The sequence below is a fragment of the Vicia villosa genome, linkage group LG5 (genome assembly GCF_029867415.1).
Source record: "Vicia villosa cultivar HV-30 ecotype Madison, WI linkage group LG5, Vvil1.0, whole genome shotgun sequence".
Classification (NCBI taxonomy): Eukaryota; Viridiplantae; Streptophyta; class Magnoliopsida; order Fabales; family Fabaceae; genus Vicia; species Vicia villosa.
Window position 1 is genome coordinate 172,076,506 of NC_081184.1, and position 14,544 is coordinate 172,091,049.

At 32.9% G+C, this 14,544-nt stretch overlaps 2 protein-coding genes across 2 annotated transcripts; one reads left to right on the forward strand and one right to left on the reverse strand.

Moving 5' to 3' along the window:
• Positions 1 to 2,886: 2,886 nt before the first annotated feature.
• On the reverse strand, positions 2,887 to 4,900 carry LOC131603980 (small ribosomal subunit protein RACK1). Its single transcript, XM_058876464.1, has 2 exons — positions 3,951 to 4,900; positions 2,887 to 3,159 (listed from the first exon to the last, which is right to left on the reverse strand). The coding sequence occupies exons 1-2, from the start codon at positions 4,821 to 4,823 to the stop codon at positions 3,058 to 3,060; spliced, it is 975 nt and encodes a 324-aa protein (XP_058732447.1). The 5' UTR covers positions 4,824 to 4,900; the 3' UTR covers positions 2,887 to 3,057.
• A 1,657-nt stretch (positions 4,901 to 6,557) lies between these two features.
• LOC131606029 (uncharacterized) lies at positions 6,558 to 7,013 on the forward strand. Its single transcript, XM_058878315.1, has one exon. It carries the CDS (start codon positions 6,558 to 6,560, stop codon positions 7,011 to 7,013), a length of 456 nt encoding a protein of 151 aa, XP_058734298.1.
• The last annotated feature ends 7,531 nt before the right edge of the window (positions 7,014 to 14,544 follow it).

Consider the following 14,544-nt stretch of genomic DNA (forward strand, 5'->3'; position numbering starts at 1 on the left):
AACTACAATAACTTTGAAGGGTGATCTCAAATCTCACTCCATTAATACCATTCTCACCAATTTCCAACTCATACGCACACGTTTCATTGCATTCTTACACCTTATGACTTCAAAGCACATACTCTACATAAAACCTCACTGAGACCATTATGTCTTCCATTGAGATCCTAGTTACCGCTCTTCAAACAAATGTTATTTCCTTTATTTAACATTACCCAAAAAAAATTTTAGGGTCCCCATGGCCTTCCACCCTCAAGACCACATGACCACTATATTCCTCTACTATCAAACACACCGCTCATTAGTGTGAAAACTTATTACTACCCTAACTCCTAAAAATAGGCAATGACCTCCATCATACATGATATGTTAATGGAAGGTTTTATTATTCTAGTAATTGTCATTTTTCCTACCCATTTCTCTTAGTGAAAAAAATGGGACTTTGAGATTTTTGTGTTGATTATAGAGCCCTACATATCGTTACAGTATTAGATAGATTCCTCATTCTTACAATTGCTGCATTTCTAGATGATCTAGGTGTTGCATGATTTTTTATCAAGATAGGTTTACGCTCAGACTATCATAGGATTAAGGTTGCATTGAAAGATACGCATAAGACTGTTTTTCAAAATTTTGGCTTAAATGCACATTTGACCTCCCTATTTCAAGGTTTAAGGCCCAATCTTTGTTACATCTCTCAAGCCCAAAATATTCATTGTGTTGTGTTTGTTTAACCTATATAAAGACTTAGGTTTTTTATAGTGAAAACAATGTGGGACTTCAACCACACAACTAAAATCAATACATTATGCAATGACATCAATTCGCCTTCTCAGCTGCTTCGCGTAGAACTGTCTCTAAAGAAGCTGAATGCATATTATGCTGCCTCCTCAAAAGTTTATGATGAGATGTTTGCAGATTTCCAGAGTTTGGTTTGACATGAAATCCCTTCCACTTGATTAGTTCCTTTAATATATAGTTTGTATATTCATGTATCTAGATTTCACATAATTGAAATCAATTTGAATTTGAAGCATGCATGTGCGTACTATATATTCCTTTTTTAAAAAATATGTGGTATCCAACTAGTCAGATCGACTAATCCACATAGAGGGTTTTCACCCCGCGTAGCTATTGAGGGTTTAGGATTATTTTTTTGGTCTCGGAAACCATCAAACTCGAGTCCAAAGGGAGCAAACCCTTAGGACCCGAGCTCCCTTCCACTGGGCCAACCCTCTCAGGTTCATACTATACATTTCTTATTTTTCTATTTTATTTTATTTATTTTCAATTTTCATATTTTTGAAAAAATTTGTAGGCTTGCTCTTAATTGATTTCATTTATACTTTTATTTTAAGTGTTTTCTATTTTCCAATTGTTTTTCTTAATATGGACATTGTTGCATTACTAATGCATGAATACTAGGCTTGTCTATCCGGATACACTTAATATTAAATTTTTAAAAACACAACATGGCACTTTACGAATATTCATCTCCGAAATTAAATATAATATGGCGACTCACTCGTTTGCGTTCAATTTTGTGGGAAATGGGTGGTATAGAGATGCATCTCTAAAAACCAGGGACATTGATTTTCACCAAAGGTTTGTGAGAAGGTATAAGGGTGAGAAAAGAAATATTATTCCTAATAATTTACTAAAAAACCTTACATTAAATTATAAATGATTAATTAAGTCGTAAAAAATAAATTATCCTAGTTATCAATGTCACATCGTTAAAAATAATTTTTTATGACAGTCATCACTTCCACATCACCAAAAGTGGAGAAGGACCAACAAAATCTCAAGAGAAGTAAAATTTATTATGGACCAAAAAATTTTATTTTGAAATAGAGGGACCAAAAAATTAAAACACCGATGACCAAAAGTCTTTAATTTATAGTATAAATTTGAGTGATCCCTTAGCTTATTTGCATTTTTTTAACTATTAGAATCGCATGTTTTTGTTGTCAAAGTATTTAAATGTATCTTTATAGTAAAGTTAGTTATTTGGGCCATGTGATCTCGATTGAAAGAGTTGTCTGAGATCCAAATAAGGTACAAAGTATTTTGAAAAAGCCTGAACCTCTCTCACTTGCGACTATCAAAGTTTTTTTAGGACCCGTCAGGTTTTAAGACTCTTTGTATGCTACTAAACCACTCTTACCTCTCCACTTCTTGAGTTCTTGCCTCACTCACCCTCTTCTTGATATTGTTCTTAACTATCTTAAAAAAAAAATCTAAATTTCCACATTTTTACACCTAGATCTTTCTTTATAACAATTATGTTTTACAAAACTTCACGAAACATTTTAATTTCACCGCCATGATTCTTTACCCTTAAGTTCATAACATCTCACTAACTACTTTTCTAAGTCGTTTTAATTCACATTGCATTTCCTTAAACATCTCACTAACTACTTTTCTAAGTAGTTGTTCAAATTCTTCCTTCAAGATCTTGTGTTGAACACATATTTGTTTTTTACCATTCAAATACCAGCATTGCATTTCCTTTGTAGTTGTTCCAACTCTTCCTTCAAGATCTTGTGTTAACACATATTTGTTTTTCACCATTCAAATACCACCATTGAAAGACTTTGACGGATTATTGCAAAAAATATATATAATTAGTTTAATAATAAAATTACCTAAAAAATCAAAATTCTTTGAAAGAACAATCCAAAGTTATAAAATATCAGGAAAGCACATTTTTTTCATTTTGCTAGCAATTAAATATTATTGCATTTTGCTAGCTTTGCTCTACCTATAAAGAAGTCTGTTCCTAATCATACATCAAAGGAAAATACAGATATACTTGATATAGCAAAGTAACAAATATTGCAACATTTCAAGACAAGACCCATAGTGATCAAAAGACTTCATACATATTCAAAATAAATATTTTACTTGTTTGGGGGAAGAACCAAAAGCAAACATTTCAAAGTAAATAGAAAGGGCTACAAAGCCATTGTCATCAAAATTAAATTCTACGTAAAACAGTAACTAAATTTGTCTCAAAAACAAAACAGGATAAATCTGATAAACAAAATAACGTTACTAATAACGTCCAATGCCCCAGACTCTAACAACACCATCAGTATATCCACTAAACAAAGTGCTTCCATCAGCACTCCAGTTCAAACTAGTACAGTAGATGACCTGTAAAAAATTACAAAAATTAAACCAAATTAATCAGTGAACTAGAAACAAAAACATCACAATAGCATTTGCAAATTGTATAAAATAAGGTATACAGAAGCAAGTGTAAAAGAACCCAGAAGTAGTTTAACTTTGAAACAATGTTAAACAAAACAAATCACCACTGAAGCAAATCACTAAACAAACTAAACCATCAATTAGCCGCAAAATAATAAACATAAAAGCATATTACTTAAACCTAAGTCTTCAAATAGCTGCAAGAGAAAATCAAGAATAAAGCAAATCACTTAAAACACTTGAATTATCTGCAATATGTTTAGGGTTTAGGGAATCGCTTATAATTTGTGATCCAGGGAAAACAGTCAGCAACTTCAATTCAGTATCACAGACAAATTTTCAAACAATTAACCATTTTGAAACAACACAAAAGCTTGTCAGTAAACAAAATTAAAATCATTTCCAACCAATGTTCTTTCACAAACACTTAGCATAATAGTTACAAATACCAAACATATGCAAAATTGAAACACAAACATTGATTAAAATAATATTGAAACACAATTAAAACCTAGGTATCAAGAAACATTAATTAACATGACATTACAAACCAGTCACACGAATCATTCAAATCATTATGTTGAACATGAACCTAGGTATCAAGACTAAATACAAACTCCCAAACAGAATCACATATTAACATATCTATGTTTCAACACTAACAAACAAGTACAAACATAAACAATGTAAAAGTTAAACCAAAGAATGAATTGAAAATGAACAACAAAATCTACCTTCTTCTTGGTGGTGTTACCACCGGTGGTAGCATCAGCTTCAGTCTTTAGATCAATCTTCAAATCCTCAACAATACTCTTGCTCTCCAAATCCCAGATCTTAATGCTGGACTCAGTTGCAGCGCATAGCCAGTACCTGTTAGGACTGAAGCACAAAGCATGGATAATAGACCCAGCATCAAGAGAGTAAAGTCTCTTTCCCTCAGCCAAATCCCACAACAGAATAACACCATCTTTGCCACCACTGGCACAGAGAGAACCATCAGGCGAAACAGCAACAGTGTTGACATATCCAGAATGTCCAGCAAGGGTGTTTCTCAGCTTGCAGTTAGTCAGATTCCACACCTTCACAGTTTTATCCCATGAAGCAGAAACGATAGTTGGCTGAAGAGTGCTAGGGCTGAATCGAACGCAGCTGACCCAATCGGAATGAGCATCACCGTCCTGGATAGTGTACTTGCACTCACCGAGAGTGTTCCAGAGCTTAATCGTGCGGTCACGAGAAGCAGACACGATCTGACGGTTGTCAATCGAGAAAGCCACAGAGAGAACATCTTTGGTGTGGCCGACGAATCTGCGAGCGGAGGTTCCGGCGTTGAGATCCCACAGACGGAGCTCACCATCCCATGAACCGGATAGAGCGAACTGACCGTCGGATGAGAGGACAACATCCTGAACGAAATGAGAGTGACCGGTGAGACGGCGGCTGGGAACACCGTAGGTTTTGTCCTCCTTGGTAAGGCGCCAGAGGATGATGGATTTGTCGCGGGAGGCGGTGACAATCATATCGGAATTGTCGATCGGAGTGGCGATGGCGGTGACCACGTCGGTGTGAGCACGCATGGTGCCGCGAAGAACGAGACCCTCAGCCATGGTTGCGGTGGTGAAGAAAATGTGAAGCTGCTAGGGTTTGGGGTTGTGAATTTGAGAGTGGCAGAGGCTTTGTAAACGATAGTGAAGTATTTATATATAGTGTTGATTAGGGTTTTGGAAGAACCATGTTTCAGGATTTCAGATCCAAATGTTATGTTTGGGTAAAGCCCAATTCTATGACTCCTTCAACTTCAACAACAACAACGAATAATAGCCCAAAAACGAAAAATAACTTTAGAAAACCATAATTAAAAAATAAAAATTTAATTTTTCTTTTAAGTTATATTTTAAAAATCAAATACTAAGATATATGTGCGGCCGCACAGATAGTGGTGTGGTATGCACGCATTTATTTTCATAATATTAATAAGAATAATAAAATTATTTTATGAAAATAATTTATTATTTTTAAAAATAGACATATTTTTTAAATAAAAACAAAATTGTTTTACAACAATAATATATATTTCAATTTTCTAAATATTATCTTAATAAATATTATATCTTAAATTGTAACTAATTTCAAAATAAAAATATTAATAATATAAATAATTAAAAAACAATACATTTTTCTCGTGTTTGGATTCATACGTTATTTTAAATTTTTTTAATTGTACAAAAAATGTAACAACTCGTGGATTCGCCTAAATTCTGTTATAGACAATGTGTATTCGTCCGAGTACTGCTACACTACGCGCATATGTTTCTAAAATGTAATAAAAGTGAAAAAACAGAAAAAACAAAATAGTTTAACCAAAAAATTTAATTATTATCTAAATATTAAAATTGTTTTGACATTATTTATAATAATAATGATGCAATCATTTGATTTTAAAATATCAAGTAATAACATAATATTTGAAAATATTATTTTAATTATATAAATAAATATTAGTAACATAAATAAATATGTTCTGGGTATGTTCAAATTCATACATTATTTAAAAATAATAATTTTTAATTTTTTAATTGTACAAAAACATAATAACACGTGAAGTCACACAAATTCTAGTATGAATAGGGGTGGTAAAACGGATTGTGGTCTGTCAGGCCGGCTCGCATACCCGTCAAAAATTGGCAGATTGGATTGAGATTTTGGGCCCGCCGTACCGCCCACCAATACCTGCCCCGTCAAAGTGCATCGCCGCTAATTTCCGCCTAGCAAAAGCTCATCGCCTTCCAAAACCCGCCTAGCCTACCCGTTCAGCCTGTTCCTCCTTAAGTCCGCCCTTTTTTAGTTAATTCTAGTAGTAACAACTCTTAATGGTTTTATTGTATACATTTATTGTAAATATATGCAATCTTTTTTAGGTAAAATTAATTAAAAATATGCTTTATAGAAAATTGTTTTAAAAAATAAGTGAAAAATCTAATTGAAATGTAAAAAAAGTCAATTCATCTATTAAAAAAATAAGTAAAAACTAGACGGGCAAGTCCACTGTTCGCCAACCCGCCACCTTGGAGTGGCGGCCAGATTTCCATGCTTATTTTCATTTGGCGGGCTTGCCCAGCCCACTATTTTTTTTTACGGGCATAAGACGGGACGACCTGCCCGTTTTTCCATCCCTTAGTATTGATACTCGTCCGTTTGTACGGGTACTAGTGTGTTACATTTTTTTCAAAGATAAAAATTATTTGATTGAATAATATTCTTTTTTCTATATTAAACGGTTTTATGCTGTATATAGTGAGAATACTTTGCAGGTGCCGTGGAGATTCATCTTTCATGGTAATATGGCGAGGCCTCGTGCCATTCATGTGACTTGGCTTGCTTGTCATGGGAAGCTGGCCACGAAAGATAGGCTCTGCCGGTTTAATATAATACATGACAGCAAATGCAGTCTGTGTAAGGAAGTGGATGAGTCCCTTGGGCATCTCTTCTTTCAATGCCCTCATACCCTGAGCATTTGGAAGAAGATTTTAGCTTGGCTTGAGATTGTGCACACACCTAGCAATTGGTATGATGAGCTACACTGGGTTACCAACTTCAATTCTAGGAAAGGCTGGAAGGCAATTATCCTTAAATTGGCGTCTAATGAAGCTATATACGGTATATGGGCTTATAGAAATGATGTGGTTTTTCAACACAATACTAATAGAAACACTTATGATAGTATTCTTGATTGTATAGTGTATAGGGGTTGGAGATCAAAGAAAATTAGGAATCACATAGCAAGCCTTATGGTTTAGGTTCTTTGAGGGTTGGATCTTTTGGATCACCTTTGTACATAAACTCTTTTTTTTTTAGTTAATATATTCTTTCCTTGATTCAAAAAAATAATAATAAAATTTTGATTTTCCATTATTTACAAAAATAATTGAATAAATAGTAAACTTGTTTCCGTTTTTTATCACTTTTTTTTTCGATAACTTCATTTTTCACGTTGCATAAAATTTTCATATCAGGAGAAAATAAAAAATTATTAAAATTTTAAACAAATATAATTTTCATGCTTGATTCAATAATTATATATTAATTTTATTTTTGTGATCATAAAATAATAAAAAATATTTCTTATATAAATATTTTTTGGCATTATTTACAAAAATAATTGAGTCAATAATAAACTTGTTTCCATTATTATTTAACTTCTTATCAATAACTTCATTTTTCCCGCGGCATTTCATATTAGGAAATAACAAAATTTATTAAAATTTTAAAGAATAATTTTTCATAGATCTTTTTCGTCTGAAACACAAATTTTCATATAATTTATACATTTAATTTTTTTTTTTATAATCCAATTAGTAAAATTCTTTTTTTTATCAAAAAAAATCTTTAAGGATTTTTAATTAAATAATTCATCAATCATCAATTTATTTTGTGTATAATTTTATTTTATAAAAATATTTTGTTCCATTAAATTTCTTTAGTAAGTGCACTTTACTATTTTAATCAAAAAAAAAAAAGTGCACTTTATTATTTTGTCATTGAATTGATTAAATTATTATTATTTAAAACCGTGACAGATTAAACTAAATGAAGATCTTGAGGATCCAAATTCCTAAAATAATAACCATCACACATAAATAAAAATATTTTCTCTTCTCTGAGCCATCTTTTACTACTTATTTCACTAATTAATTCACTAATAAAATAATAAAAGTGAATATACTAAGAAAAAGGTATTGGAACAAAAAGGAAAAAAAATATTTTAATATATGAAATTAATTTGTGATTGATAAATTATTTAAATATAAATTCTCTTAGATCTTTTTTTCTTCTAGAACACAAATTTTCATATACCTTATACAACTGATTTTTATTATAATTCAATTATTATACTTAATTGTTGATTTTAAATTAAAAAAAAACAACAACCTTTGAGTATTTATGATTAAATAATTCACCAATCGATTTATTGTATGTATAAAAATATTCTTCTATTGTAAAAAATGTTTGTTTCTAATAAATTTCTCTTAGTATGTACACTTTACTATCATGTCAAATTCACTATTGCTAAGGAAAATACCCAATAATGACTTTTCTTTGGGCCTTTGGATGTAAAAATAAATAAATTGAATTATTATCATTCAAAATCGTAAGAGACAAATAAATAAAAATCTTGAGATCCAAATTCCTAAAAGAAAGTTTTTCAACTCACCTCATATTTATCTTACACAATACACACAACGCAAAATTTCACATTTGCTCCTAGCTTTCATAGATCCACATCTGGAAGCACCCTAAAAAGTTTTAAAAAAATTGATTCCTCCCGTAGATGCATATACGAAAAGGTAATAAACTAGTGTATTTGAGATAAAAATACACATTAAAATATGTTAAGGGAAACTTCCGTAGATGCATCTACGGAACAACTTAGCGCCACGTTGTTCCGTAGATGCATCTATGAAAGGTTCTGATATAGTTTGAACCAACATGGTCACTATCCCATTGTTCCCTTTCTCTAAAGAAAGTGAGGTCTACGCCAAATAACAACTCGACAACATGGTCTCCTTAATATTGTGAGCACGTCGGCAAACTTTTTCCCAACTCACCTACTCCGAAATCGCAAAAATCCCAAAAGAGTTCAAACAAGGGAGCTCGCCTAAGCAAACCGCCTCTGACACCTATTCCACCGCAAGTCCCGCAAATATCGACTCCGATTCTTACACCTATTTTCCAAAAGTTCCGATTACAACACCTATTGCTCAATAAATTGAAGAAGTACAAATTGCTCCAAAAATTCCATTCAGAAATGTGCTATGTATGACCCTTCAGTGGATACATCTACGGAACTGTCTGTGACAGATATTGTGTGGTCCATATTCTCCAAAGGCTTCTATATATTTGGGGTTTCTAGGTTTGCATTACTTACAAGCACAAACCCTAAACACAAACACAAAAATGTCTCGCATTAGGCCAGATGGATGTCACCGAACATCAATGAAGCGTCCCGATCCTGAACCAGAATACCGCATAAGAAAAGAGTAATTAAAAAGAAGTTTTAAAATTTAAAAAAAAAAAAAGAAAAATAAACAAACAAAATAAAAAGGCATTATGCAATTAAAAATAATAAAAAAATAGAAAACCTGGCGTATGATTCTGTGTGACTCATGGCTAAGGGACCATGGTGCACCTGCAGCTTCTGATGCGTTGGATGTATTGGGATGACGATCCAATGGTTGAGAAGGTGAGGACGCATCATGCACTCACAGACGCGAAGCATCAGATCTCCTTTTTTTTAAAACTTTGCGCGCGCCCTTTCCCAGCCAGTAGGATGATGACACGCAATAATCTTCTTCATGTGACTTCCTGCAACTCACCTTTTACAGCACCTTTTCCATGATAGCTGTAAAAACTTGCCTCTATTACACCTGTGAAAACGTGAAACCCACAAAACAACACAGAAATGCTTCGCGACCCCATGGACACGATCGTCCAGATGCCCTGAGTCCAAAAATACCATCGTTTTCTCCTAATTTTACCTTAAACGAAAAACCTTAAAAAAGGTTTTGAAACCCCAGTAATGGCATAGCGCAGTATACAATCGCATACCACAAATTAAGCATCCGGAAACATTCCACACACCATTATAAGCAAGAATATGTATTCAAATAATGTTTATGCATCATGGATCGGAGAGATCGAAGAAAAATTTAAGGGTGCAAACCGTGGCTGTTAGGAGATGATTCAAGTGCTTCTGGCTATGGAATTAAATGTAGTCACGTCCAGAAAACTTCAAGGAATGGAATAAGATCCCTCTCTTGGCCTGAATCGAGCTAGAACCTGGAAATTGAGGTTGAAATTTTCTTGACTATTTGTGAATTCGGCTAGGGCTCTTGGATGCTGCCAAAACCTCCTCCTTAGCATTTGAACGCCTTTAGGTATATATGGAGAGGGAATTAGGTTAACAAAGGTGAACCAAATCTTTGTAATTTTGTATGATTGAATTTTGATTGAATTTTGAATGAAAGCTTCCCAAAATTGTCTCAAATTTTGCTCATCTTTCTCCAATTTTGATTTACACGAAATTAAGTCAAATATAATGTTTAATTGGTGATTGGATTTGATTAGGACAAGATATCTACTTGAATATTTGATTTTTGCTCGATTTAAATGAATTAAAATCACTTTTAAATGATTAAAAATTCATATAAAATCAAATAAATATTGCAAAATTCGTGACAATTATATTTGGGGCCTTGTATATCTTTGGGATCAAGCTTGGGCCAAAAAGATTGGGTTTACTTGCAATGAAATTCATTTTGAACCACTTTTACTTCACATTTTTCAATCAAATTTGTCCAACTTTGACAAGGTATATCTCTCTTAATTTCTAAGATATGGAAGAGTTCTAAGACTTTTTGGAAAGCCCAAGATGTACTCTACAAGCCACTTTAGAACATATTTTTCATTTGGAGATTCTATCTTGATGATATGGGCTTTGACAAAAAATTGCTTTTTGTTGACTTTCAAAAAGGACCTATAATCTTTTGATCCATATTTCTCAAATGAAGCATTTTTAGACTTGACATGTTACATACAAATTTGTAGATAATTGAATTTCCTTCAAATTGAGCTTTGGATGGAAAATTTCTGATGTTCCATGTGAAAGTTATGGCTAGTCAAAGTTCAGTTGACTTTAGATCAAAAAAACATAATTTAGAAACTCTAGGTTTTGTTGATTTATGAACTTTCCTTAATGAATCATGATAAATCCTTGATAAAATGATTAATGATACTTCAAAATAAGGATGTTGACAAAAAATCAGGAATTTTGACTGTACTTTGACCACACTTGACTTTTAGGTCAAACTAGTCGACTGTTGACTTTCTGAGCGATTGACTGGGCAATCCTTGGAATTGAAGCCTGAATTTTGTCATGTAGATAGTTTGAAACATCATAAGTCATCTGAAATCCATTGGGGACCTTGATTTATTCATTTTCTTCAGAGAAATCAAAACCCTGGTTTAGGAGGTTATTGTTTAGGAGAGTATGTCCTTAAGTCTTGAACTTTGGTATGAGCTTTGAAAGATGAAATGATATGGGCAAATTTTGGGGTATGACACTGAGTATATGTCACGAGCTTGTTCATTCATCCCACTTAGAAAGAATCAACCGTTCGGGCCCTTTAGAGTGTATCTTGACCGCACAATAATAGTTGATATACACATCCGCCCGTACGATGGCCATCGTCACATCCGTCCATTGGAAGTCATAACCTTTTACTCCAGATGGTTGACTTGTAGGTCACATATGATTTATCCACATCTATTTGAGCGAGTCATACGCTAGTTCAGATATATGCAGGTTGTTCCAAGAGAATCTTTCGCGTGTACTCCTCCCGCCATGACCTGCAAAGATGTAAATTAATGTATTATGATTTCCTTAATCATCCGATACTAGATGAAACACGGGGTGTCGTTACTCCTTGCAAATGGAACTATGCGTAGAATTACGTCTAATGGTATTACATAGTGTAACATCCTTATGTGAGATCGGATGCACAGGGAAATCCACCTAGGCCACCTCATCATGAAATATTAAAGGAGGAGCATTTTATGGCAGATCATGTTGTTGACGTATTACCTGCATGCCATCATATTGTGGATTTTGCGCGAGCGAGTATAGACAAAAGAGTCTTTTCAAAAGGCTCTCCTATAAGGGCCATTGAAGATGTCATTCTTACCGAGACACATACTACATTGTTGTATAGGAAGCAACGAAGGAACATGAGGCCCGACCAGGGATGGAGCTACATGAGTAGCTAAGGGGTCAATTGCCCCCACTAAAATTTCAGTACCCTATGTATAACTTACGTATAGTTTTATAGATTTTAGGAATATATAAATAATTTAAAAACATTTTCTTTAATGAAATGTCCACAAAAGTTTTAAACTTTAAATTTTGGAAGGAAGTAATAAAGTGTTAATTTATCTAAAAGTTATTTCTATTAATTTTAGGATTTTTTAACCAATAATTTTAAATCTTTAGATAAAAACTAATTAGAAAAAGAAAATTTCTTATTCAGTATTATTTTAATTAAAAATTAAAAATATTAAGATACTTATTTAAAATGTTTTTCAAAAACATATATGAAAAAAATAATTATATATATAAAGTAAATTAAAAATAAAAATTATTATTTATAAAATATTTTTAAAATAATGCCCCCACTGCATAAAAGTTCTGACTCCGTCACTGGGCCCGACGTAGACAGTGACAGTAGTATAGTATTAATAATAGATATATTATTATCGTTTGTAACTTTTTTTGATTGTATTAAGGATTAAGAATTTATTCATTTATAAATGACATTTTTATCTCATTAGGTAAATGTATGGCATCAACTACAATATAATACTGGAGGCAGTGAAGAAACACGGGGTCCGATATACGCAGTTGTATAGTGTTTGTACTAGGGATAATATTATCGTTTGTAATCTATTCTGGTTGTATTATGGATTCGGGATTTATTCATCTATATGTGGCATTTTTATCTTATTAGATAAAAGTATGATTTAGTTTATAAAAACTATTAAGATAATATAGTTATAATACATCAGTGCATTTCTAAAAAAATGTTAATTTTATTGCATAGGGCAAAAATAGAAGTGTATATTCGTATTTAGATATAGAGATGCATCTCCAAACAAAAATGTGTCAAAATGAAAGTGTCTCAATTAGAAATGGATGAGTGGATGGATACAAAAGTGCATCTTGGAACTAAGTTTTTTTGACAAAAAAGAGGTGTGATTCATTTAATATCTCGTGTAAAATTAATGTGTCGAAAAATACACTCTTGATTTCATAGAAATATTTTTAAATTTTTATACAATGCTTCTTCACCACATATAGAAATAATAAACGAGATTAATGAACCATGGAACAGCTCCGACGACATCCGACGGTGTTTTCAACCAGCTGAGGTTCACAGGTTTGCTTCCATTTGTATGCATTGTTGTTGTTCTGATTTTCGATTTGGGTATATTTGGGTTTGCTGCTTCTGTTTATACCTTGGAGTTGGATTAGAATTTTCATGGAAGAACAAGTATATTTTGGCTCTCTTCTGAATGAGAATGAACTTGCTGGGTCGTCTTTATGTGTGCCTTTGATTAATTTAACAAATGTTGTTCATCCCGTTGAAAAGTCGACATTTGCAAATGTTGTGAATTCTGTTGAAAAATCAGTGTCTGCTTTAGATATGTCTTCGGATGTCACAGGTGAAGCCGCGGTTCCTAAAGCGAAGGGTATAAGCGCAAAATCTTTTGCTCAAGTGTTGAGTAAGACTTGTGCTATTATCCCTCATGGTCAATTTCCGAAATCTAGTTTGAAAGGAGAAGACATATCTATCAAAATTCCGGAGGAAGAGTACAAGATTAGTCTTGAATCATGTAAAAATCATCTTCATGGAAGGTTGATTTTGTCTAAAGGAGATCCTCCCCTGAAACTCCAAGACTTGCGTGGTAAATTAGACACTCTTTGGAAGCCTTTAAGTAAATGGGGAATTGTTTTTTTTAGGAAGAGGTTTCTATGAATTTGTTTTTTCTTCTGCTGAGGACGTGTTCGTGCAGTGCTTTCTTGGAACCTTAAGCCAGGTTTTCTCAAACTTTTTGCTTGGACTCCTGACTTTAATCCTCATAACCACAAACAGACAACAGTTCAATGTTGGGTTCGTTTTATTGATTTGCCACAAGAATATTGGAGTTCCAATATTATCTTTGCTATTGCTAGTTGTCTCGGAACGCCAATGTGTTTGGATGCTGCAACAAGTAAGTGCCCTCTAGAGAGATCTTTTGGACATTTTGCTAGAGTTTTAGTTAATATTGATTTATCTGCTAAAATCAGACATAAATTGTGGGTCGAAAGAGAAGATTATGCGTTTCTTGTTAACGTTGAATATGAAAATTTGCCTCTTTTCTGTTCGCAATGTCATAACATTGGACATAGTTTTTCGTCTTGTAAACTTGTTAATGTTGATCAAGAGAAAAGGGTATCTAAGGAGAAGCATAAACGCACGGAGAATAAGTAGAATAAGTCTCAGAATGAAGATTTAAGAAAGGAATCAGTTGAATGTGAAAATGATACATGTGTTGATAATAATCCTCTTTTAGGATTTGTTGATTGTTTGAAAACCACTGTTGATGGGAATGTTGTGAGTATTGATGTGCTGCATCACGAAGACTTGGGTGTCCAAGGTAATGCAAATTTGCATGGTTTAGTTCATATAGATACCATTGATCAAGGTAAAATTGACAAGTCTCAAGATGGAGATT

Excerpts from the sequence above, each read along its gene's own strand:
- LOC131603980 (XM_058876464.1), bottom strand. The coding sequence starts at position 4,823 with ATGGCTGAGGGTCTCGTTCTTCGCGGCACCATGCGTGCTCACACCGAC. Across the intron at positions 3,160-3,950 it reads GTAACACCACCAAGAAGAAG|GTCATCTACTGTACTAGTTT; the intron begins GTAGATTTTGTT and ends AATTTTTTACAG.
- LOC131606029 (XM_058878315.1), top strand. The coding sequence starts at position 6,558 with ATGGCGAGGCCTCGTGCCATTCATGTGACTTGGCTTGCTTGTCATGGG.